General features: G+C 46.1%; 1 protein-coding gene across 1 annotated transcript in view; it reads left to right on the top strand.

Annotated features, from left to right (window-relative positions):
• MBTPS1 (membrane bound transcription factor peptidase, site 1) overlaps positions 1 to 24,580 on the top strand; it is a 514,786-nt gene extending 490,206 nt beyond the window's left edge. Inside the window, 2 exon segments of the mRNA XM_030203794.1 lie at positions 251 to 381; positions 23,041 to 24,580. Of these exon segments, the coding sequence (XP_030059654.1) occupies positions 251 to 381; positions 23,041 to 23,237 (328 nt within the window). The 3' untranslated portion in view covers positions 23,238 to 24,580.
• The last annotated feature ends 941 nt before the right edge of the window (positions 24,581 to 25,521 follow it).

Here is a 25,521-nt window from a genome sequence, read left to right as displayed (position 1 = left end):
AGTTCAACACACAAGTAACATTTTCTTTATTAATCGTGACTCCACTACCTATTCTTTCCTTAATAATTCCTCTCCCCTCCCTTCTCTTCGTCCATCTTTAAATCCCACCCCCATCCACACTCTAAAATATGTGTAAACAGCACAAAGAGCTAGTAGTTGTAATCTACTTTACCAGCATACAAGTCATGTCATTAATGTCATCCGCTGAACCTAATGAATGTTTAATCCATTAATTTGTTATGTGCTCTAGTAACCTTTGGAAACATCAGAAATTGCTGTCAGTTGACTTGGATAAAGTGGCTTTGCCCAATTTTCATCAGAACCGCCCCCAAGTGAGACCCCTCTCTCCTGGAGAAAGTGGAGCCTGGGACATTCCAGGAGGTGAGATAATTATCTATAACAGTGATTGCCAACATTTTTCATGTTGTTGCATACTCAGTACTTGGTTTTCTTCATCATAGCACATAACCACCTTAAATTTCCTCCTTTAACAATTATTCCGCACAATCTACTATAATAAAACTCACCCTCAACGTTCTGAGGACACTGACGTCAGTGAAGCCAAGCCCTGACTTCCTTCAAAAAGGTTCGAAGGTTCGTGGTGATGAAGCCACCAAAATCGCTCCGGGCCCCGCCCTCGAGGGCGGAGCTAAGGCAGAACAACGAAGGGGTTGGCAGGGAGAGAGGCAGGGAGGCGGGAAATCTCTCCAGGCCCCGCTCTTGCCTCAAACGTCATGATGTTGGGGGTGGAGCAATGGCAGAACAACGAAGGGGTTGGCCAGGGAGAGAGGGGGGGGGGTGTTGGCGACGAAAACCTTGCTAGCGCCCGTTTCATTTGCTCTGAAACGGGCCTCTTTTGCTAGTAGTATAATAATCTTTCCAGCAGTGGCATACACCTAATCCAAATTACACTATTTAGGAGTCAATAGTCTACAAATATGTTAGTGTTTTTCAGTGCATTTTGCTCAAGCTGTAGTGCATATTGGGAAGGCTCCATCTGTCTTTCTGTCTGTTTGTATATACGGGCACAAAGACACAAAATAAAGTACATCTACAAACATATATGGCACACACACAGATTCATGCAGACACCAGGGGGCGTAGCCAGACTTTGGCAGGAGGGGGGTCCAGAGCCAGAGGAGAGGGGGCACATTTAGCCCCCCCCCCCCCGCGCCGCTGACCCCCCCCCCCCCTCCAGCCACCAACCCGCCATCGCCTACCTTTGCTGGCGGGGGACCCCAACCCCCACCAGCCGAGCCGAGGTCCTCTTCTTCCCAATCCTGCGCAAGGCTTCGTTCTAGTCTGACGTCAGGACGTCAGACTCACAGAAACAGAACTAAGGCTTGCAAGATGGCTTCGTTCTGTTTCTGTGAGTCTGACGTCCTGCATGTACAATGTGCAGGACGTCAGACTAGAACGAAGCCTTGCGCAGGATTGGGAAGAAGAGGAACTCGGCTCGGCTGGCGGGGGTTGGGGTCCCCCGCCAGCAAAGGTAGGCGACGGCGGGTTGGTGGCAGGGGGTCCAGGGGCAAATCTACGGGGGCCCAGGCCCCCGTGGCCCCATACTGGCTACGCCACTGGCAGACACACACACAAAACATAGGAAAATGAAGGCCTAGCCCAGGGATGGGCAACCATGGTTCTCAAGGGCCATATCTAGTCAAGTTTTCTAGATTTCCCCAGTGAATATATTTATGAGATCTATTTGTGTAGAATGGAAAGCAGTACATGCTAATCAATCTTATGCATATTCATTGTGGAAATCTTGAAAACACTAGTGGGTTGTGGCCTTGAGGACCGTGGATGCCCACCCCTGGCCTAGCCAGTGTGCCTATCCATGCCATCTACTAGCCATCCCTTCCTCTCCCTTAGAGATCCTATGTACTTGTCCCAAGCTTCTTTGAGTTCAGATAGATTTGACTACTTTAACCACATTTTTATTATTGAATGCTATACTTTATCCTTGATATCATATACCTGATATGAATTATTTATTTATTTACTTCCAGATTACTTGATATTTATGTACCTTATCTGTAATAATACTCTGTACTCCTCATCCCGTTAATGGCGATCGCCATTGCGGCATAATGTAAGCCACATTGAACCTGCAAAGAGGTGGGAAAATGTGGGATACAAATGCAGCAAATAAATAAATAAAATAGTCTCCATCTCTGTCACCCCCACCTGGATACCGTTTCCTGAATTTAGTTCCCTTTCCATGAAGGGTCTGCCCCTTTCACCTTTATCCTATGCCCCTTCATTTCAGAGCTCCCTTTCAATTGAAAGAGTCTCGTCTCTGCAACTTTATGCCATTTAAACATTTCTAGCCTCTCCCACCTTTCGGAGGAGTAGCCTACTGGTTAGTGCAGTGGACTTTGATCCTGGGAAACTGAGTTCGATTCCCACTGCAGCTCCTTGTGACCCTGGGCAAGTCACTTAACCCTCCATTGCCCCTGGTATAAAATAAGTAACTGAATATATGTAAACCGCTTTGAATGTAGTTGCAAAAACCTCAGAAAGGCGGTATATCAAGTCCCATTTCCTTTTCCCCTTTCTTCCAAATTATATAAAATGTGCTCTTTAAGACTGCCCCCCCTACACTTTATTGCAAAGACAATGGACCATTTTAGTAGCCACCCTCTGGACCTACCCTATCCTGTTTATATCGTTTTGAAGGTGCACTTTACACTAAAGCGAAGTTACTTACCTGTAGCAGGCATTCTCCGAGGACAGCAGGCTGATTGTTCTCACTGATGGGTGACGTCCGACGGCAGCCCCAGGATCGGAAGATCTTCCTAGCAACAAAGTTTGCTAGCCCTCGCGTGCACATGCGCGCACCGCGCATGCGCAACCGTCTTCCTCAGTCAAGTAGAAAGCAAAAGACAAGGGAAGACACAACTCCAAAGGGGAGGTGGGCGGGTTTGTGAGAACAATCAGCCTGCTGTCCTCGGAGAATACCTGCTACAGGTAAGTAACTTCGCTTTCTCCGAGGACAAGCAGGCTGCTTGTTCTCACTGATGGGTATCCCTAGCCCCCAGGCTCACTCAAAACAACAAACATTGGTCAATTGGGCCTCACAACGGCGAGGACATAACTGAGATTGACCTAAATAGAAACAACTAACTGAGAGTGCAGCCTGGAACAGAATAAAAATGGGCCTAGGGGGGAGGAGTTGGATTCTAAGCCCCAAACAGATTCTGCAGCACCGACTGCCCAAACCGACTGTCGCGTCAGGTATCCTGCTGTAGGCAGTAATGAGATATGAATGTTTGGACAGATGACCACGTCGCAGCCTTGCAAATCTCTTCAATAGTGGCTGACTTCAAGTGGGCCACTGACGCTGCCATGGCTCTAATACTATGAGCCGTGACATGACCTTCAAGAGTCAGCCCAGCCTGGGCGTAAGTGAAGGCAATGCAATCTGCTAGCCAATTGGAGATGGTGCGTTTCCCGACAGACACTCCCCTTCTGTTGGGATCAAAAGAAACAAACATTTGGGCGGACTGTCTGAATGGGCTTGTCCACTCCAGATAGAAGGCCAATGCTCGCTTGTAGTCCAATGTGTGCAACTGACATTCAGCAGGGCGGGTATGAGGATGGGGAAAGAATGTTGACAAGACAATTGACTGGTTCAGATGGAACTCCGACACCACCTTCGGCAAGAACTTAGGGTGAGTGCGGAGGACTACTCTGTTATGATGAAATTTATTATAAGGAGCATGAGCTACCAAGGCTTGAAGCTCACTGACTCTACGAGCTGAAGTGACTGCCACCAAGAAAATGACCTTCCAGGTCAAGTACTTCAGATGGCAGGAATTCAGTGGCTCAAAAGGAGGTTTCATCAGCTGGGTGAGAACGACATTGAGATCCCATGACAGAGTAGGAGGCTTGATAGGGGGCTTTGACAAAAGCAAGCCTCTCATGAAACGAACCACTGAAGGCTGTCCTAAGGTAGGCTTACCCTCTACACGATAATGAAAAGTACTAATTGCGCTAAGGTGGACCATTACAGAGGTGGTCTTGAGACCAGACTCGGACAAGTGCAGAAGGTATTCAAGCAGGGTCTGTGTAGGACAAGAACGAGGATCTAGGGCCTTGCTGTCACACCAGACGGCAAACCTCTTCCATTTGAAAGAATAACACCTCTTCGTGGAATCTTTTCTGGAAGCAAGCAAGACTCGGAGACACCCTCAGAAAGACTCAAGGAGGCATATTTACTTAAAACATCCCTAGCCCAGTCTGTAAATGAGAATGGGTTCAAAATATTATACAGGTGGTACTATACCCAGACAGGCTGCAAAAGGTATACCCGGGAACCTTGGGGCAATGCTGGCGAGAGTGTGACCACAGGGGCACATTCTACCATATATGGTGGGAATGTGAGAAAGTAAAAGTGTTTTGGAGTAAGGTGGTGGAGCTGGTAAATAACGTGCTGCAACAACCATACCCGAAAGGGGCAGAACATTGTCTTCTCCATTTCAGGCCACGAACAGTACCTAGTGGACAACACAGATTGGCCACCCAATATTTTGTAGCGGCCAAGTTAGCGCTAGCATGAGCCTGGAAGCAAACAGAAACACCAGCACTACATATAGTGACTCAAAAAGTAGACTTTCTCTACCAGATGTTGAAGCTGACGGCTATGCGGAAAGGCTCCATGATGACCTTCACAAAAATATGGTCAATATATGAACAATTTCAAGAACAAGAGCCGACACCACTGAACTGGGGGGGGGGGGAGGGAGGGAGGGAGGGTAGGTTAAGGGAACAGGGGGAAGAAACTGGTTGAAGAGATATGTAACTGGTTTGACTTGCTTGTACTTTGCTGTATTATCAATAAAATACATTTGAAAAAAAAAAAGTATTCTACAAAAACAAAACAAAAAAAAGACCCAAGGAGGCAAAGTCTACACTCTCAACATCCAGGCCATGAGAACCAGGGACTGGAGGTTGGGATGCAGAAGCGCCCCCTTGTTCTGAGTGATGAGGGTTGGAAAACAGTCCAATCTCCACGGTTCTTCTGAGGACAACTCCAGAAGAAGAGGGAACCAGATCTGACGCAGCCAGAAGGGAGTGATCAGAATCATGGTTCCACGATCCTGCTTGAGTTTCAGCAAAGTCTTCCCTACCAAGGATATGGGAGGATATGCATACAGGAGCCCTTCCCCCAATAAAGGAGAAAGGCATCTGATGCTAGTCTGCCGTGGGCCTGAAGTCTGGAACAGAACTTAGGGACTTTGTGATTGATCTGAGTGGCAAAAAGATCTACCAAGGGGGTGCCCCACGCTTGGAAGATGTTGCGTACTACTCTTGAGTTGAGCGACCACTCGTGAGGTTGCATTATCCTGCTCAACCTGTCAGCCAGACTGTTGTTTATGCCTGCCAGATACGTGGCTTGGAGAAACATAGCATGCTGGCGGGTCCAAAGCCACATCCTGACGGCTTCCTGACACAGGGGGCGAGATCCGGTGCCCCCCTGCTTGTTGATGTAGCACATAGCAACCTGATTGTCTGTCTGAATTTGAATAATTTGATAAGACAGCCAATCTCTGAAAGCCTTTAGCGCGTTCCAGACCACTCGTAACTCCAGGAGATTGATCTGAAAACCTGCTTCCTGGAGGGACCAACATCCTTGGGTGTGGAGCCCATCAACATGACCTCCCCACCCCAGGAGGGACGCATCCGTAGTCAGCACTTTTTGCGGCTGAGGAATTTGAAAGGGGGACGTCCCAAGGTCAAATTGGAGCAAATTGCCACCAATGTAGGGATTTGAGAAAAACTGTGGACAGTTGGATCACGTCCTCTAGATCCCCCGCAGCTTGAAACCACTGGGAAGCTAGGGTCCATTGAGCTGATCTCATGTGAAGACGGGCCATGGGAGTCACATGAACTATGGAGGCCATGTGGCCGAGCAATCTCAACATCTGTCAAGCTGTGATCTGCTGAGATGCTCGTACCCAGGAAATAAGGGACAGGAGAATGTCCGTCCTCCCCTCGGGAAGGTAGGCATGAGCAGTCTGGGAGTCTAGCAGAGCTCCTATGAATTCTAGTCGTTGAACTGGAAGAAGGTGAGACTTTGGATAATTTATCACAAACCCTAGTAGCTCCAGGAGTCTAATAGTCATCCGCATGGACTGTAGAGCTCCTGCCTCCAAGGTGCTCTTCATCAGCCAATCGTCGAGATAAGGGAACACATGCACTCCCAGTCTGCGTAGAGATGCCACCACGACTGCCAGGCATCTTGTGAACACTCTGGGTGCAGAGGCGAGACCAAAGGGTAGCACACAATACTGAAAATGCCGTGTTCCCAGACGGAATCGAAGATACTGCCTGTGAGCTGGTAGTATCGGGATGTGAGTATAAGCATCCTTTAAGTCCAGAGAGCATAGCCAATCGTTTTTCTGAATCATGGAAGAAGGGTGCCCAGGGAAAGCATCCTGAACTTTTCTCGGACCAGATATTTGTTCAGGGCCCTTAGGTCTAGGATGGGACGCATTCCCCCTGTTTTCTTTTCCACAAGAAAGTACCTGGAATAGAATCCCAGCCCTTCCTGCCCTGGTGGCATGGGCTCGACCGCAATTGGCGCTGAGAAGGGCGGAGAGTTCCCCTGCAAATACCTGCTTCTCCTGGAAGCTGAAAGACTGAGCTCCCGGAGGGCAATTTGGAGGTTTTGAGATCAAATTGAGGGAGTATCCTAGCCGGACTATTTGAAGAACCCACCGGTTGGAAGTTACAAGAGGCCACCATTGGTGAAAAAACTTTAACCTCCCTCCTACCGGCAGATCATCCAGCACGGACACATTTATCTCGGCTATGCTCACCTGGAGCCAGTCAAAAGCCCGTCCCTTGCTTTTGCTGGGGAGCTGCCGGGGCCTGTTGAGGCGCACGCTGTTGACATGAACGAGTGCGCTGGGGCTTAGCCTGAGCAGGCTGGTGGGCAGGTGGATTGTACCTACACTTATTATAAGCGTAGGGAGCATTCCTCCTTCCCCCATAAAAACGTCTACCTGTTGAGGTAGATGCTGAAGGTGTCCGGTGGGAGAGTTTGTCAAAGGCGGTGTCCCGCTGGTGGAGCTGCTCTACCACCTGTTCGACTTTCTCGCCAAAAATGTTATCCCCATGACAAGGAGCATCTGCAATCGCCTGCTGGACTCTATTCTCCAGGTCTGAGGCACGCAGCCATGAGAGTCTGCGCATCACTATACCTTGAGCAGCGGCCCTGGACGCAACATCAAAAGTGTTGTAAACACCCCTGGACAGGAATTTGCGACACGCCTTCAGCTACCTGACCGCCTCCTGAAAAGGCTTGGCCTGCTCCGACGGAAGCTTATTGACCAAGTCTGTCAGCTGCCGCACATTGTTCCGCAAGTGGATGCTCGTGTAGAGCTGGTAGGATTGGATCTTGGACACGAGCATAGCAGAATGGTAGGCCTTCCTCCCAAAAGAGTGCAGAGTCCTAGACTCCCGCCCCGGGGGCGCCGACGCGTAATCCCTAGTACTCTTGACTTTCTTGAGAGCCAGATCCACAACCCAGAGTCATGAAGCAACTGGGTCTTCATCAACTCTGGGTCCCCGTGGATCCGATACTGGGACTCAATCTTTTTGGGAATAGTGGTATTACTTAATGGTTTCATCCAGTTCGCCATCAATGTCTGCTTCAGGACATTATGAAGAGGAACAGTGGACGACTCCTTAGGTGGCGAAGGATAGTCCAGGACCTCGAACATCTCAGTCCTGGGCTCATCCTCAGTAACCACTGGAAGGGAATGGCCGTAGACATTTCCCGGACAAATGACGAGAAAGACAGACTCTCAGGGGGAGAAAGCTTTTTGACCGGCGGAGTAGGATCAGAAGGAAGACCACAAGACTCCTCATCAGAGAAATATCTGGGGTCTTCCTCTGCCTCCCACGAGGCCTCACCTTCGTTATTGGACACAAGTTCTTGAACTTCGGTCCGAAGCCGAGCCCGTCTCGACGCCGAGGAACTAAGTCCTCTATGGCGATGTCTAGAAGAAGACTCCCTCGCCGCCGGCGACGAAGCTCCCTCCAGCGACGTTGACGGGGAGTCAACTTGGGTGCCGGCGTCGCAGTCCTCACCACGGGTGGGGAGCCAACTGCCACATCTCTCGATGGTACCGATGGCACAAGCACCGGCGGTACCGGAACAGATGGTCGCAGCAGCCCTTCCAGAATCCCTGGATATATGGCTCAGAGGCGCTCGTCTAGAGTGTTTGTCAAGCAAGGCTGTGGGGCCATTACAGGCGACAAAGTCAGAATCTGCCTGGGGCACGGAGGCGGTACCGGGCTGTCCGGAGAAGAGTGCATCGAGACCTCCTGTATGGAGGGTGAGCGGTCCTTCCGGCGTCGACGCTTTCCGGGTGCCGATTCTCTCGGCGCCCTGGAGCTCTCAGTACCGTGACGGGAAGGTGACCGATGACGGTGCTTCTTCGCCTTCGCTCGAAGCACGTCACTGGTGCCTCCCGGTACCGATGAGGAGGACGTGGAATCCACACATTTCCTCAGGGCTGGATCTTAAGGAGGTCGGTCCCGGGGGGCCTGTACCGCAGGAGCCCTTGAGGTAGGTGGCGACCCACTCGATGGCTCACTGCTACCAGCGTGGGATCTCTGGACAGCCATCACCTGTGCTCCAGACGTCGATGCACCCTCCGATGCCGACATCTCTCAGTCGACGTCGAAGGACCGGACGGGGCACCGAACAAAAGGTTCCACTGAGCCGATCTCGCCGCCTGGGTCCTCTTTTAAGCTGAAGGCACAACGTGCAGGCGTTGCGACGATGACCAGCTCCCAAACACTGAAGACACGAAACGTGCCTATCAGTGAGCGAGATTGTCCGGTTGCACCGCGTGCACTTCTTGAAGCCGCTGGCAGGCTTCGAGGACATGGGCGGAAAAATCACACCGGCGAGGTCAAAATCCGTGATGGTGCCGAAAAGAAAGGCACCAAAACAGGGAAAAACCCATACGGGCGGCCAAAATGGCTGCTCACGACAAAGAAAGGAAACTTACGGGACAAAAACTAAAGAAATAGAGAGAAAAAGAAACTTTTTTTTTAACGGAAAACACGAGCGAACTCGTGCAGAAAAACGGCAAAAACGCTGCGAGGGCCTCTCTGGGGCACAGAACAACTGAAAAAACAGCCGTCCTGAGCCGTGAAAAAAAAAGAGACTGAGGAGCACGCATGCACGGTGCACACATGTGCACATGAGGGCTAGCAAACTTTGTTGCTAGTAAGATCTTCCGATCCTGGGGCTGTCGTCGGACATCACCCATCAGTGAGAACAAGCAGCCTGCTTGTCCTCAAAGAAATGAGGTTTAACCAGAGAGATAGCAGAGATATTATCACCTCCTTTTCCTGCTGGACATTCCTCTCCCTATGCACCTGGACATCCTTCTAGCTTTCTACCAGTTTAGCTGCTTAGCATCACCACATACATCCCACCAAAGTCTTGCTCCTCTTTCATGCAGAAAAATACTTCAGCCCTTAAACTGTTCCAGTCCCTCAGAGTTTTGCAGCCCAAAGACAAGACTCAGCATTTTTAGCATTCAATCTTAGTTGCCAAATTCTGAGCCATCTTCAAACTTTGCTTGGTTTGTCCTCATGTTATCCACACCATCAGGGGTCTCTACCCTATTGCAGATTGCAGTATCATCCACAAAGAGTCAAACCTTACCAGACAGCCCTTTGGCAATATTGCTTACAAAAACATGTAAAAAGAGCCAGCCCAAGAATCAAACCTTACAGCACAGCATTGGTACTTCCCTTTCCTCAGATTGAGCTCCATTACCACTACCTTCTGTCGCATTCACCCAACCAGTTCCTAATCCAGTCAGTGACTTTAGGGCCCATATCAAGGTCACTCAGTTTATTTATGTCCTCTATGCGGTACCAGTGTCAAACTTTGCTAAAATGTAAGTACACCACATCTAGCGTTCTCCTCAATCCAACACTGTGGTCACCCAGTCAAAGAAATTACTCAGATTTGTCTGACAAAACCCAATTCTAATGAAGCCACGCTGCCTCAGGTCCTGCAGTGTACTGGCTTCCAGAAACCTCTGTTTTCAAAATATTTTCTTTAATTTACTTACCACAAAGTCAAACTAACCAGCCTATAATTCCCAACCTCCTCCTTAATTCTGGTTCTGTAGAGGGGGACCACATCCGTCCTCCAGGCTTACACAACATGTACACATACGAACACATGAATACACACACCCCTACAATCTGTCACACACACACAAGATGCTGTGAGAGGACTTTCAGAAAAAAACAACTTCACTGGCGAGTATTTTACATGCTAGGAAATTGCTTTTAAACTTGGGAATAGGCAATCTCAGTGTCTTCCATATTAAGTTACTCTGCTTTATTTAGCAAGGCAGTTTAGGGAATAGTTTTAACATTTAAAGTCTCTGCTACAGTTTCATAGACTAGCATGTAAGTTTCTGTTAAGAGTTTACCACAGTGTCAGTGTAGAGCACAGCTAAAGGTCAAACAAAATTTCTGTTTGGAATTTAATTCCCTCCCAAGCTCTCACCCAACCTGGCCTGATCTCTGATATATAGGTCATTGAACCAATTAGGAGGGCTAGAAGGCTTAATAAGGGGCATCCCTACCTATATATATTAAAAAAAAAACAAAAAAAAACTAAGCTATTAGCATAGCCTAGTATATAACTAGCAGTCTTAAGGACTTTTTTTTGTGTTGTTACATTGTACCCCGCACTTTCCCACTCATGGCAGGCTCAATGCGGCTTACATATTGTATACAGGTACTTATTTGTACCTGGGGCAATGGAGGGGTTAAGTGACTGTACATATTCCTACTCCTTTAGCAACTTAGGGCCTCTTTTATCAAGCCACGCTAGCAACTCCCATTGCTGTAATGCCAACAAAACCCATTCACTTTCAGTGGGTTCCATCGGCATTGCCACGCAGGAACCGCTAATGTGGTTTGATAAGAGGCCCTTAATTTAAAAATCACAAATAATAGGATGCAGACAGCAGGTGAGTGTGGGGGGGGGGGGGGGGGGGGGGACTATCCAGTCTCTTGCATTGAGTGATACATGTTTGGTTATCTGCCCGTTGGTGAAAGGTCATGTGTGTGTACTTGGTGCAGAAAGCTCCTAGCATTCAGGGAATGGGCCAATCCCGGAGGCTAGAGCAGCAGACTTGGAGGAGCTGAGGCAGACCAAGAAGTATGTAGAGGAGACCTACAGGGACATAGTAGAAAGTCCTACTTCCGATCTGGCAACCTTTGTGCTGCCACAGAGGAGAAAGGTCACCTGAAGGGAGAGCATAACCTTGGGAGAGGCAGGAAGTGATTTTTTAGCCTGGACCTGTTCTCCAGGGGATGCAATATCCTCTCACATCGATGATGTCTCCATGGGCTTCTGCTCAGGAGGAAAGGGTTAAGGTGGCTGTTTTAGGGGGGATTAGGTTATTAGGCCTGTGGATAGCTGAGTGGCTGGTGGACATGAGGCTGGCTTGGTCACTTGCCTACCTGGTACGGAGGTTTATTAAATGGTACTATAAATTATCATCTAAATATCAAAAGAATAAATAACTTACATAAAATCATGTTCACTAAAAGTCATAAACATTCAAATTTTCAAAAGACTAAAAGTATCTTATTGGTGCATCTCTAAAGGGGATTCTAAAAGCACACTTCCTCTCAGAAGAGGTAAGGATGCTGTCACCTAGATAAGATTTAAGACAGTGCTGAAGAGGAGCCAGCTGTTTTAGTACATGTGACCAATGAAATGCCAATTTTAAAAAGGGCTCCAGATGTGGGAGGAAGTGATGTCAGCACTCTAGATGGAAGCCTAAATCTTGAGCTCCTTCTTCCCCTGTTAATTAAAATTTCCTATTCATCAACTTTTATAGCAGCGCTTTTGTGCTCTGGAGGACTTTGCAGTGTTGCCATATGACAATCCGACTGAAGTCAGGAGATATGAAAGACAGAGGTAAGCTACTAGCAAGCAAGTGAGTAAGGCTGGTTCACACCCAGCTTCACCAGACCCTGAGTTATCGAGTCAGTCATTGCAGTTTGCCGCTGAACAAAGAAACACAGTCTTAACTGGTACCAAACCTTGGAGCTTTACAAAATACTTTGAGGATATGCGGAAAAAGCTCCAAGGCATGAAAGAGGACATTTTGGACAGAATTAATAGTGTGCATACTGATTTGCATGAATTAGAGGCCAGGGTTGAGGATCTGGGACTTATGTATCTACTTACAATTGGCAAGTCTGTGCTCTTGTACAGAAACTTTTCAACTTAGTTATATCATGTTGTGCTTAGATGGACAACTGCAGACACGGGGGGCATTGGAAAAATCTGAGATATTTCCACAATTGTATTGCTGCTTTGCGAACAGATTCTTGATGGAGGAAGAGATTCGGGCTCCGATAAAAATTGAGTACGCACAGTGGCTGATGCTGCGACATTGTAGTCGAAGTTTGGAGGTCCGAGGGGGGAAGTAAAAGGGAATAGTTAGTGGACCGGGGAAGGGGGTTGTCAGGCAGGAGGAGGAAGGGAATAGAAAATTATGAGCCACACAGAGCGGGAGGGGGAAATAGAAAGATGCTGCACCTGCAGAGGGGAAGGGAGATGGATGGAATAGAGACAGCGGTGCCTAACCACAGGGGTGGTAAGGGGGAGAGGATGTGGATGGAGGGAGGACTTGGAGAGAATGAGAGATTGGATGAGGGTAGGAAAAGTGGAGGAATGCTGTAGACAGGGAGGGAGGGAAGGAGGGGGAGAGAGATGCTGGGATTCAAGGTAGGGTGAAAAGAGAGAGTAGGGGAAGAATAGAAGGGACAGAGTTGGTGGACTGCAGGGAAGAGAAAGAGAGAGATCCTGGCCTTAGGATGGGGGATGCAGGAGAATAGGAATAGAGGGGATGAAGCTGGAAGAAACAGGTGCACAGAGGGATATGGGTTCACAGAGGGCAGGAGTTAAACATGTGGAAAAGATCGGGATGGGCACACAGAGGGAATGATTATGGAAATAGAGAGATAAGAAGTGTCGACAGATCAGAAACGCTGGAAATAGCAGAAGATGAATGAGGTGGGGGCTGGAGAGCAGAACAGAAGATATATGGGCTCAGGGTGGGTAGAGTAGGGAACAAAGCAGAAGATAGATGAGACTCAGGAGTGAGGGGGTACATGAACAGAGCAGAAAATGAATGGGACAGTGATTGAGTGGGAGAATGTTGTGGGGAGAGCAGGGAATTATGGATGAGAGATATGAAGAGACAATTTGAGGAGATAGTGAGGTCCTGGCAATTTGTAGGTATGAGTGGGGGGGGGGGGGAGGTGTTGATGAATTAGAGAAATGAGAGTGTGAATGGGTGGGGGGTAAGGGAGTAAGTGATGAAATGTGGCGAAGGTGAGACATAATTTGAATGACCTGGATGACTGGAGAGAGGATGAAAGGTATAGAAAATAGATGGGGTACTGGAATCGGGTATAAGATGAAAGGGAGCTGGGTCTCTGAAGGAGTTGAATGAGGGTGGAAATGGGGTTAAATGATGGTGAAGAGAAGCAATCGAAGATGGAGTAGACAGCAAGAGATAGAAGAATGGCTAGAGGCAAGGAAGGGAGGAGAGACAGGAATGGAGCTGGACTTGTGAGGGGAAGATAGGCAAGTGTAGGTAGGTGAGGGCCAAGAGGGTGAGTACAGAGTATGGTAATGGATGACTAGGTGTGGGTTAAAAGTGTGACGGAAGTCGGATTGGGGAAGGAGAAAGACAGAGGGGGGCAATGGGAGTACTGGAATGGGAAGAGAGGGAGTTATCAAATGGGAAGATATAAACACAGAGAAAGTGGGAAAAAACATAAAAGAAAGATCTGTGGTAAACAGATGTAGAGATGGAAAAAAAGACAAGAAGAGAGTTACAGAAATGGCAAGTCAAAACTTGGAAAATAGTTTGGAAGAAGACTGACACAAGGAAAGTGGAAAAGAGACTGGGACCAGCCCAATCAGAAAAATAAGCACCCAGACAAACAAAGGTAGAAATACAAAAAAATAAAGTATGAGATGTGTCTGCTTTGAGAAAAAGTACATTTTTTTTTCTGTTTTGTAGAGTAAAGGAGAAAATATTTTTTTTCTCTTTTACCGGTATTGCCCTACTTATAGGATATGGCTTTCTTGGGTAGAGAGGAAGGAGGTCTCTATTTCAGTTTTGTATCATGTCTTTGTAATGTATCTGGTGAGGATCTATCCGTGTTCTTCATTTGCAGCTGAGGTGAAAGATTCTGCTAGCATGTAGTGTCTGTGAAGAAATCTATATCAGTCCAGCATGTTTTAGTTTCCAGTAGTAGGTATATTGGTGCTCTAGGGCCCAGTGTAATATTTATAGCACTGTCTTTTCATAGGTGAGTTAGGGCTGTTATGGTTTGATAAGTTTGCTATATAGGTTTGAATGTTCTTTGCAGGGTTTTCTGTTATTGATCTCCCACATCCTGTAGAGTCACCACATAAACAAAATTCTATCTGATTTAATCAAAGTATCTGGAAGGAGCATGTGCTGCTCCTGAGGTGATAATCACATTTGAATATTTTATGTATGACGTGTTGTAAGAGGGATAGCTCCATTGTTGGGAAATACAGAGTTTGTGATACAGAACTGGAAGTGCAGGATTATACTGAGATTCTATCCAATTCTGTAGAGAATTAAGCCTTCATGCTACACAGAAGAATTTATTGAATGTTAGCAATTATAATGGCGATTTTACCTGAGCTGAAACTAGCTGGAGGAGGAGGGTTTCTTTATGCATAGAAGGCCATGTTGTCTTATTTTGCTTATTTGAAAAAGGAAGTTGTGGGGGGAGGGTATTTGATATAGTGGGCATGATGTGTGGAAATTTCCACTTTGATTTGCCCCCCTCCATACCTAGCTTGCCCTCCTTTTGCCACCTCAAATATTTCTGTCTGGAGACACCACTGTTGGTTAGCAGAGTAGTTTAGTTTATTAAAACATTTGATATATCACCCAACCTTAACGGATCATGGCTGTTTACAATAAAATATAAATACCTACAAACATAATAGAAATGAATTCCATAATTCTAAAGAAAAGACCTAAATCGTTCATACTAAGAATACAAAAAAAAAACCCCTCACTACTTACAATCAATCTATATTCTTACACAGAATCATGAGTATATTTTCTCTCATCTCCAAAGGAGTTATCAACGCTGTAATAAAAAATGAATTTTCAGTAAAATCATAAATTCCTTAAATTCATCTCTTGACAAATCAATTTGAGAAGATTGTTCCAAAGCTTAGGTGCCAACCAAAAAAACAAAAACAGTAGGTAGAGTAGACTCCCAATGAGCTTAGAGATATGAGGCATCACTGTCCTACACTCCTTCAAAAAACCTTAATGTCTGCGCTGGAGTATATGGTATAGCTAGCCTACATAAATAGAACGATAATAATAAGCTTTGTGTGCCAAGGTTAAAATCTTAAAAGAAATAGAATTCAAGATAGCTGACGCTAGCTGAGTCTGCATGCACCTCGTTTTCCTATGCTGCTGCTTCTATGGGGAAGCAGAAGGGAGTCAGCATTCTCGACCTACTCAGATGGTGCTTTCAGGCCCTCTTGATTAGACACTTGGGAGTCCTTTTACAAAAGCACGCTATCGTTTTTAGCATACGCTAAAAATAAGCATGCTCAAATGTTAGAGATGCCCATATATGTCTGTGGGCGTCTCTAGTGTTTAGCATGCGCTAATGATTAGCGCACACTAAAACCGCTAGCGCACCTTTGTAAAAGACCCCCTTGGTACATGGTACAATGCAAGGATTGCAGTCTAAGCAAACTCCAACTTCGATGTGCCACTGGAGAGAGTGAACGGCACTCTTTGAGAGGTCACTCTCAGTACAGATCGGAGAGCCTTCCCACGCATCCTAGATCCCAGAGCTCACCCGTTACCATCTGCGGTGGTTTGATTCAGAACACGCCACCACTTCTGCAGCTGAACTGGGTCTCAGTAGGGACCCCGCTGGTTCAAGTAGGGCAGCCCGAGCTGTGCCGGCATTGACTCTAGGAACCACTGGGGAGACAGAGAGCTGCAACCAGTTACAACCGACTCTCAGCCCAAGGAAGGGAGGCTCAGGTCTGTTGATTCTTTCAGTACTTGACATCTGACCTGCAGTTATTAATCTAGAAACAATCTGGGAAGCTGTCTGTAAACAAACAAACATTGTTATTTCATAAAAGTTCATGAGCTGAGGTGCGTGGTTCAGAGAATACATCAATTGTATATTAAAATCACCCTAATATAATAACCTTTGGAAAGATAATGACCAAGTTCACAATCATATTTAGATATTGTCCCAAATACCAAATAATAACCTAGGGAGACAACAATAACATAAAACAATAAAAACCAGTTCCAATAATATGAGTTTACCAATCAGAATTTCCTTATATTGATATATGTATTGGAAGATAATTCTATCAACTAAATATTATTTCTTACTAAAAAAACCTAAACCACCACCCCACTTGGCAACCCGTGAAATGAGATATTAGAATAACCAGGTGGGGGAGGCATTAACTAAGTAAGCCTCCTCTCCATTTTTCAACCTGGTCTCTGTAAGGCACATTATATCTAACCTGAAATCGTGACTAAGATCATGTAACAATGATGTTTTATTCTTTAACAACCTATAGTTGACTAGGGCATTATTCAATTAATACTCTCAGAAACACCGCCATTAAGAGAACCCCTAGTAGAAATGGGAATTAGAAAATTTACTGACCTTAATTTAGGAGCAGAAAACAGTCTTGTCTTCCATATAACGGGAACACTGCCGCCTTTGTAATCCATTTCAGAACTGGCTACCAAAGAAAAAACACCACAAAATCAAAGCACAAGAAACATCCATCAGAACACCCACCCTTTCTATATTACATGGACTCGCCCCAAGGAGCAAGACCTGCTCCTTGGGCATTGCTGCCATGATGCAGACACCACTAGCAGAGTAAATTTAAAGGAGTCTTCCCCAGCATGCTTACTTTGCAGTGGTCGGGTGATCGCTCAGAAATGGCATAATCTTCTATTCCCAAGAGGGAATAAATACTGGTGAGTCTGAAAATAAAAGAGAACATCGACATTTAGACCACTAGTGTGCTTTGTACACAACATTATGTTGTTGGTGTTCCCCAGAGCTGGGGGGAAATATAACTTTAGGTAGACTGTATAGTATGGGGGGGGGAGGGGAGTGGGGGCTACTGGTACTTTGGTTTTGGTTGGGTGTACACTTGAGTATGTATGTAAGGAGTGCACCTGTGAGTGTGATTGTTCTTCACTGTGTGGGGACTGTATGTTTGGGCATTTCTTCTATAGCTCTGTTTCCTGGGTTGTGCTCTCTTTGGGGGAACTGGAGTCAGTTCTGGCATGAGGGTGTTGGAGTTCGGCTGGGAGGCCCTGGTTGATGACCATTGTTATTGTATCTATGTGCCTATTTGATCCTGGCTGGTTTTAAAGGTTATTTCTATGAATGTGGACGGGATACACTCACCTATAAAATGAACAAAAATATTTTCCTTGTTGAAAAAGGAAGGGACGGATATAGTGCTTCTTCAGGAGACGCACTTAAACTCACTGTAACATCAAATGCTGTGTAGGGACTGAGTGGGGCAGTTAGGTCTCTGAACTTTTTCTTCCTGACAGTGTTGGGTGCAATGGCGTAGCCAGACAGCCAATTTTGGGTGGGCCTGAGCCCAAAGTGGGTGGGCACAAAATTTTCTTTCTGCCACGCCCCCTTCCTCCCCCTATTCTCCACATCTCCCCCAGCACCTCCCAACTCAAAATAGAAACAGAAACACTTTAGCTCATGAAGAAGTGACATCCGCTATGCCTATTTCTCAAGCTATCATATTTCAGTTAAGATTCAAAATGAAATGCCTTTTCTACCTTTGTCATCTGGTCATTTTCTTTTTCCATCGTGTTGATCCAGTTTCTCTTTGAACTTTCCAATCTTTCTGCTATTTCTCCTTCAAGCAGCTGCTGTCCATTTGTCTTTTTCTCCACTCCTGTTCCATTCCCTCACTTCACTGCCTCTGACATATTGACCTTTCCATTTAGCTCTTTCCTTCCTTTTTTTTTTCTTTTCTCTGTCCACCCAAATTTTATCCTAACCCCTTTTCCTTTGTTTTACTTTTCAGATACCTGTCAGATTTCTATTTCCTTTTCACACACTAGTTCTCCTATTCCCCATCTCTCTACTTCCCCAGCCATCCATTACCTTCCATCTTCAATCTATTCCCCATTACCATATTTCTTTCCCCTGTAATCACCATCTTCCTTGCGTTTATTTCCTTGCCACCCCCTTGGCCTCTCCCTTCATGGTTCCACCTTTCCAGTGTCTCTTTCCCTCCACCCTTCTAGCCCAGCATCTGATTCCTCTCTTCACCCCACCCTTCACCCCTCCCAGCATCTTCCTGTCACTGCTCTCTTTCGTCTTGCCCCCCTCTCCTGTGATCCAGTGTGGCCAGGGATTCCCCCACTTCTTCCCTCATGCCCAGCACACCCTCTCTGTGACCTGTCCCTCCCCATGGCAAGGATCTCTTCCATTCCTTCTCTCATACCCAGCACCCCCTCTCTGTGACCTGCCCCTCCCTGTGGCCAGAATTCTACCCCCCCCCCCCCCCTACGAGCATGCCCCTCTCTGTCCAGTCTCTCCCTGTGTGTAGATTAGAATCCTCTCTCATTCTTTTCTTAAAGTCTAACATTCCTTCTCTATAAGCTTTTTCTCCCCCCCCCCCCCCCAAATCTAGAATCTCCTCTTTATTTCTCTCCACCCTCTGATGTCTTATTCCCCAACTCTGGTGCCCTTCATGATCTAGCCATCCCCCTTCCCCCTCTCTCCCTTCAGCCCTCTTCTTAATCTTATGATCATCCTGACCTGTTCACTCACTGCAGCAGCTCCTTTCCCCTGCAACCCTGCTGGACCCGACTTTCCATTGGTGCTTGCCTCCGGATCACCGAAGATTCGTGGGCAGATGTCATCCATTCCTCAGACTGCAGCGCGGGACCAGCCACATGCCCGCTAACAGCTCTGTGCAGCGTTCCGCCTCCGAGTCCCGCCCCTTAGGATACAAACTTCCTGTTTCTGTGTCGGAAACAGGACATTTGTGTCGTAAGGGGCGGGGACTCGGAGTCGGAACGCTGCGCAGAGCTTTAGCAGGCATGTGGCTGGACCCGCGCTGCAATGAGGAATGGCTGTATCTCCCCAGCTCGATCTTCGGATGCTGCCGATTCGTTGGCTGCTGTGCTCGCGTGACGTGTGCAGCTGGCAGCATAACGTCGCTGCTGAAGCTTCAATGGTAGGAGGGACTGGCTCGTTTTATTTTCTACTGGGTGGGCCTGAGATGAAAATGGGTGGGCCCGGGCCCACCCAGGCCCACCCGTGGCTACGCCCCTGGTTGGGTGGCCATCCTTATCCATAAGCAAATACCCTTTACTCTCCACAAGCAATTAACAGACCCTAATGGCATTTTTATACTTATGACAGGAGAACTGGGGACAAAAACACTTGCTTGATAATGTTTATAGCCCCAATAGTTATGATCACCAGTTTTTCACAACCCTTCTATCCAATATGGCTCACTTTGAGGGGTATCAGGCTGTCCTAGGGGACAATTTCAACACTGTGTGTGAACACTCACCTAGATCACCAAACCTCCCAAAGCCCCTAGTAAGCAAGCCAAATATCAAGGTCTTAATTTTTAATGGACAATCTAGTTTAGTGGACACTTGGCGGGCATTGAATCCTGATAGTCTATATTTTACATTTTACTACCACCCACATGGAGTCTATTCTAGACTGGATTGTATATGGTTTCTGAATCCCTTTTTCAAAAGGTCCTTAAGGCTGCTATTATCCCCCCAGTACTATCTGATCTCACCCTAGTCTCTGTTCTCTTCAATTTATTTCTACCCAGTCAGAGTGGATTTGGCATACGCATCCCGCTTTACATAACGACCCAGATCTTCACAGTCATCTTCAAACAAATGGCAGAAATATATATTGCTTAATGACACTGTCACACTATGGGGAGGCTGCTAAGTCAGTGATGAGAAGGCATATTCTAGCTTACTCTGCCCACAAGAAGAAGCAGAAAGAGGAGGAAATTTTATCCTTAACCCATTAGTTGCACTTCTGTCAAGTCCAACACATCCATTCCTCTGACCTGGCCATGCACCGGCAAATCAAGGATTTGCCATCTCAACTCAATAAACTCCTACAGGGCCGAGCTGAGAAGGTGATTTTTTACCAAAAGTTCACTTTTCACAGATGGGTAACAAGACAGGTAAATTTTGGTGAGGCTTACTCAACCCAGAAAACGAAATATGTCATCACTTAAAATTATGGACAAAGTGGGTGTTCTCTATACTAAACATGAGGACATTGCCCATCAGTTTGTGCTCTTTATCAGTCCTTTTAATCCACTCAGTCTGAGGCCCTGGAACACCAAGCCTGCTTGTTGACAATCTACCACTTCCTCAGCTGTCAGGAGAAATCACAAGAGCCATTAAGACACTCAAACTAGCAAAATCCCTGGATCCCGAGGCTTAGGGCCAGAATGCTATAAGATCCTGTGTAATCAGCTTGGGCCCCAATGCAGCGATTCTTTCAGGGACTCCTTGAGACACCTTAGGTGGATCCAGTCCACAATCAAGCCCATGCAGTTATACTACTAGTACTTAACATTTCTAGAGCGCTACTAGGGTTATGCAGCGCTGTACAGTTTAACAAAGAAGGGCAGTCCCTGCTCAAAGGAGCTTACAATCTAAAGGACGAAATGCCATAGCCCTTACGGTGAGGGGGCACCTAGATGTGGGTACAGTGGGTTTGTGGTGGGTGTTGGAGGGCTTGCTGTTCCCTCCACAAACATAACAGGTAGGGGGGGGGGTATGGGCCTGGGTCTGCCTGCCTGAAGTGCACTGCACCCACTAAAACTGCTCTAAACTTACTAAAACTTAAGTAGTTATCCTACCTAAGCTGGTGAGGACATGGTTCCTATAGGCCCATTTCCCTGCTCAACCAGAACAAGCTCCCAGCTAGCATTCTAGCGACCCACCTTAACCAATTTCTCCCTTCCTTGATCCACAAAGACAAGGTAGGCTTTGTGCCAGGCCTCAATGCATCCATGAATCTACTCAGTGTGGCAGTTCTGTATTCCTGGTTGACCCCTGCAGATTGGGCCATGATAGCGAGGCCTCAACATTGAAAAAGCATTTGACATGGTGTCCTAGGAGCATCTCTTCACGGCCATCCTCTGTATGGCATGGGGGGGGGGACTTCGTGAGTTGGATCCAAACCCTCTGTTGCACCCCTACGGGCCCATCTGTTGATCAGTGGTTCCCTAACCCCAGCCTTTACAGTGTAGTGACAGGGTTGTCCCCTTCCCCCCTCTTGTTCCTGTTATCCTCAGAGCTCCTTGCCATAAAGCTCAGGGCAGATGAATCTATACAGGGTCTTCAGGTGGGAACATCTCAATTTCATGTTAGTATGTTTACTGGTGACATGCTACTCTACATGAATCATGCAGACCGTACTCTCCCACGCATCATGTCCATCATTTATTTGTTTGGTAGCTTTGTCTCACATAACTCATCACAATGTAATCCATAACCGAGTTGTAACAAATTGTATTCCATAATTCATAATATATTGTATGCCACACTGAACCCGCAAAAAGGTGGGAAAATGTGGGATACAATGCAATAAATAAATAAATACTGATCTCAAGATCAACTATGAAAAGACTGAAGCACTCCATCTTGGAGAGGGGGACACCTGGCATGCCTCGGGACTTCTACAGGGTGAGCAGGGAAGGGTTGGGCCTCTTAGTAAACTACTGTCATTCACACCACCCCGATTCAGTAGTCTCTCTTACTGGGATAAGACTATTAGGGCATACTGGGCTGATACTTTTCTCCAAGAGCTAGCCCACTCCTGGACTCAGGAGTTGCAGCTGCCTGTAACGGTTGTTGATTTGCACACACAATTCCAGAGGCTGTTTGACAAAGTCAAAGATGCTGTTCTGCAAGAAACGCAGGTCCGCATTTTACACAGGTCCTACTTAACAAGAACTAGAGGGGTTCCACTCACCCTATGGTCTGAGGATGCCTGCACTGGATGTCATACAGCTCAGGGTACTCTATTACATATGTTTTTAGAAAGTACTGGGTTGACCATCTGGAACAGAGTTTTTGATGTACTATGCCAGGTAATTCAGGTTACTAGTGAGTGGGGATTATAAGGCATTGCTCTTGGGTGATGGCCAGGTGTAATAAAGATCAAGGTTTATCTAAGGACCAACTTAAGTTTCTCTTGCTGTCCTCTTGATTAAAAAAAGTTATCCTTCAGTACTGGACATCTTCCAAACTGGCTTCTACGGATGAAGGAATTGGCATCTTATGAACTTACCTACTATGCCGCCAACTGCTCCATGCTTTAGATTGAATATGTATTCCTTGGAAATGCTTTTTGACACTTAGTTCCTCTGACACTACTGGAGATTCTATGTATCTAGAATGTTAATTCTGTTTTATTTCTGTGACCTCCATTCTTCTGTTACTGTTGCCTTTTTTGCCTGTAGGTTGGGAGAGGGTTGGTGGAGGGGGGAAGTGTTGGGGGGGGTAGAGGGATTAGGGTACAAGGTTTGTATCATGCCTAATGGTGTTTCCAGGCACTTAGTGGCCTGTCTTTGTTTTTGCCTACTATTGCAGTTTGATGTTAGTTTTGTGATTTAACTGTATCAGTATGATGCAAAGCTAATAAAATGATGTTTTCCAAAAAAATTTTGATAGTGTAAAAAAATCAATAAAAAGATTTAAACAAAGTCATCAAGGGAGTCTACTACCTGGAAGATGTAGTCTAAGCCTGTTGAATTGTTAGGGAGTTGAAGATCTCTCTGATCATATGTTGAAGAATAAAAATATGAGTACCATAAATGTTGACACAAATATAATCAAATTATAATTTTCCTCTTTCAAGGAATAATGCCTGGCCACTATAACCAAGATGTAGGACAGACTATTCCTGTCTTTGCTTTCCTTGGAGCGATGGTGGTCTTGGCTTTCTTTGTGGTGCAGATCAATAAAGTGAAGAGCAAGCCAAAGAGGCGGAAACCAAGGATCAAACGACCTCAACTTGTGCAGCAGGTCTACCAGCCAAAGACTCCTTCAGTTTGATTGTCCAAACTTACCAGAGATTGCTTGCTGATGCTGACTGCATGCCAGGGCAACAACACCCTCCAGGTGGAGGTTTTTACTATACATGGAGGGGATTAGGAAACATGATTTACATGGGTTGTCATCTGTAGGCATTGACTTATGGTGAAAGGCACGGTCAGTGACTGAATGTAAATAGATTGAAAACTTAAGCAGCTTAAACTCAAAGACATTAATATATGTTAAAGACTGCTTTAATACTACATTATCTGAAAGCAGAAATAATACCTATTTGTTTATTTTTAAATGATCAAAAAATTTGTTACAAACTATTTCTATATTTATTGTTCGGGGAAGGGAAAAGGAAGAAAGTAATTTTAGAGACTTGGTAATTTAAGGGATACAATTTTCAAAAATTGGGTAGAATACAGTTTCTAATACCTTGTCTTAGGTTAACAACCCATAAAAAGGAAGCATAAAAGTTTTTATAAAGGGTTGACACAAATCAATGAAACATATTTTTGATTTATTTTTATAATTGCCAACTGCCATGAAGTTTTTGTAATTTTGTTTATGATTTCACCTTTGTTCATAGAATAGATGAATAAATTTACCTGATCTGTGTGACACTGAAAAAAAACACATTAAAAGATCGCTTTTTTTGCACTTTGTTAAAGGTCAGACTTGGGCACATTGACTGTATCTGACATTTCCTTTGTGTAAATTCTGATGGAAAACAAACTCCATTGTTTAAAATAGTAAAAATAAGTTGTGTATTCTGTATGGTTAAAAATGAACTGCATCTTTTCTTTATTTTGAGAAATTGATCATAGCCTTCTCAGTGATTGTTTGTTTGTTTTTTGCCATTGGGGCACTTAGCTGCTAAAAGATCCTCTCCCAATTCTATTCTTTGCTACCTTTCTCTGTCAAGCTAGATCTATTCCAAAGTGTTCACAGTGCCCTGTAATATAATTTTTTTAAAAAGAAATGCTATGCTAAGTCAGATCAAAGATCCTTTGTGCATAGCATCCTGCTTCTCACAGTGGATAGTCTTGGTCTCTTAAAGATACACTACAGATTGCACATGAAAATCCATCCCATATCACTCTCTCCCAGAAGTAAGAGATGGAGACACCAAAGTCTGTCTGGTTAGTAATTGTTCATGCATTTTTCCTGCAGGACCACATTTTTAAACTTGGCTATACTTGCTCACATTCTCTGGCCACCAAGTTCCCCCAGTTTAATGATGCATTTACTGAGAAAAGTGTATTCTTACTGCTAGTTTTATAGAGTACTAGTAAAAAGGCCCGTTTCCGAAACCAATGAAACGGGCGCTAGCATGTGGGGGGGGTTTTTTTTTTGTGTGTGTGTGTTGTGTGTCACAGAGTTATTTTATGTGTGAGTGTGTGAGGGGTGGGGTGTGTGTGCAGGTTGTTGATGTGTGTCTTTTTTTTTTTTGTTTTGTTTTTTGCTTGGGGGGCTGGGGGATGTGCTGTGCTATGCTGGCAAAGTGGGATGGATTGGTGTGTGTCTGTTGTATTGTGTGTGTGTGGTTTTGTCTGTCTAGGAGGTTTGTGGAGGGGGGGTCTTTCTGTTGGTGAAATGTAAATGTGGATTGTTTTTTCCGTTTTTTGGGGGGTTTTTTTGTGTTGTGCTGAGGCAGCAGTGTTGTTTAGATGGGCGGAAGGTAGAGGAGCACGTTCTTGGTCTGTCGGTATTTTTTGGCCGTTTCAGGGCTGCTGTAGGGGAACACTGGAAGAGAAATGTGCTGTGGGAAGCAGCGCCATCTTTTTCTGTTGGGCTGGGGTTCTGGGCATCCTGGAGGTGGGAGACGGTTTGCCTGAGGACGGGGATAGTTGTTTTAAGTTGGCGGAAAGGAGAGGAGCACGGTCTCTCTGGCCATTGTGTGGTGATCCGGTATGTCGGTCCATTTCAGGCCTGCTGCAGAGGAATGCTGGAACATGCGCTGTGGGAAGCTGCGCCGTCTTTTTCCGGGTGCTCGGGGAATCCCCGAGGTGGGAGACGGCTTGCCTGAGGCTGGGGATGGTTGGGCACGGCCGCTTTGGCAAAAGAGAAGAGGAAGGGGGTGGGGAGTTACCTGTAGGCTGCGTGAGAAAACGGGTATTCTTTGTTTTGTATTAGTTTTGCATTTCTGTTGAAGAAGGAGTGGATGCCTTTGAATGATGGAGGTGGTGCATCGGTGTGCGGTTGTTTTGTTAGTTTAGCAGCCAGTCTCCAGCGATTCCTAGGCAGGGAAGGAGTCCCTACTCCTCCCCCATTCTTGGTCGCTGTTTGCTGCTGGCTG

This window comes from Microcaecilia unicolor, chromosome 5, assembly GCF_901765095.1.
Source record: "Microcaecilia unicolor chromosome 5, aMicUni1.1, whole genome shotgun sequence".
NCBI lineage: Eukaryota > Metazoa > Chordata > Amphibia > Gymnophiona > Siphonopidae > Microcaecilia > Microcaecilia unicolor.
This window is presented reverse-complemented; position numbering and strand designations above follow the sequence as displayed.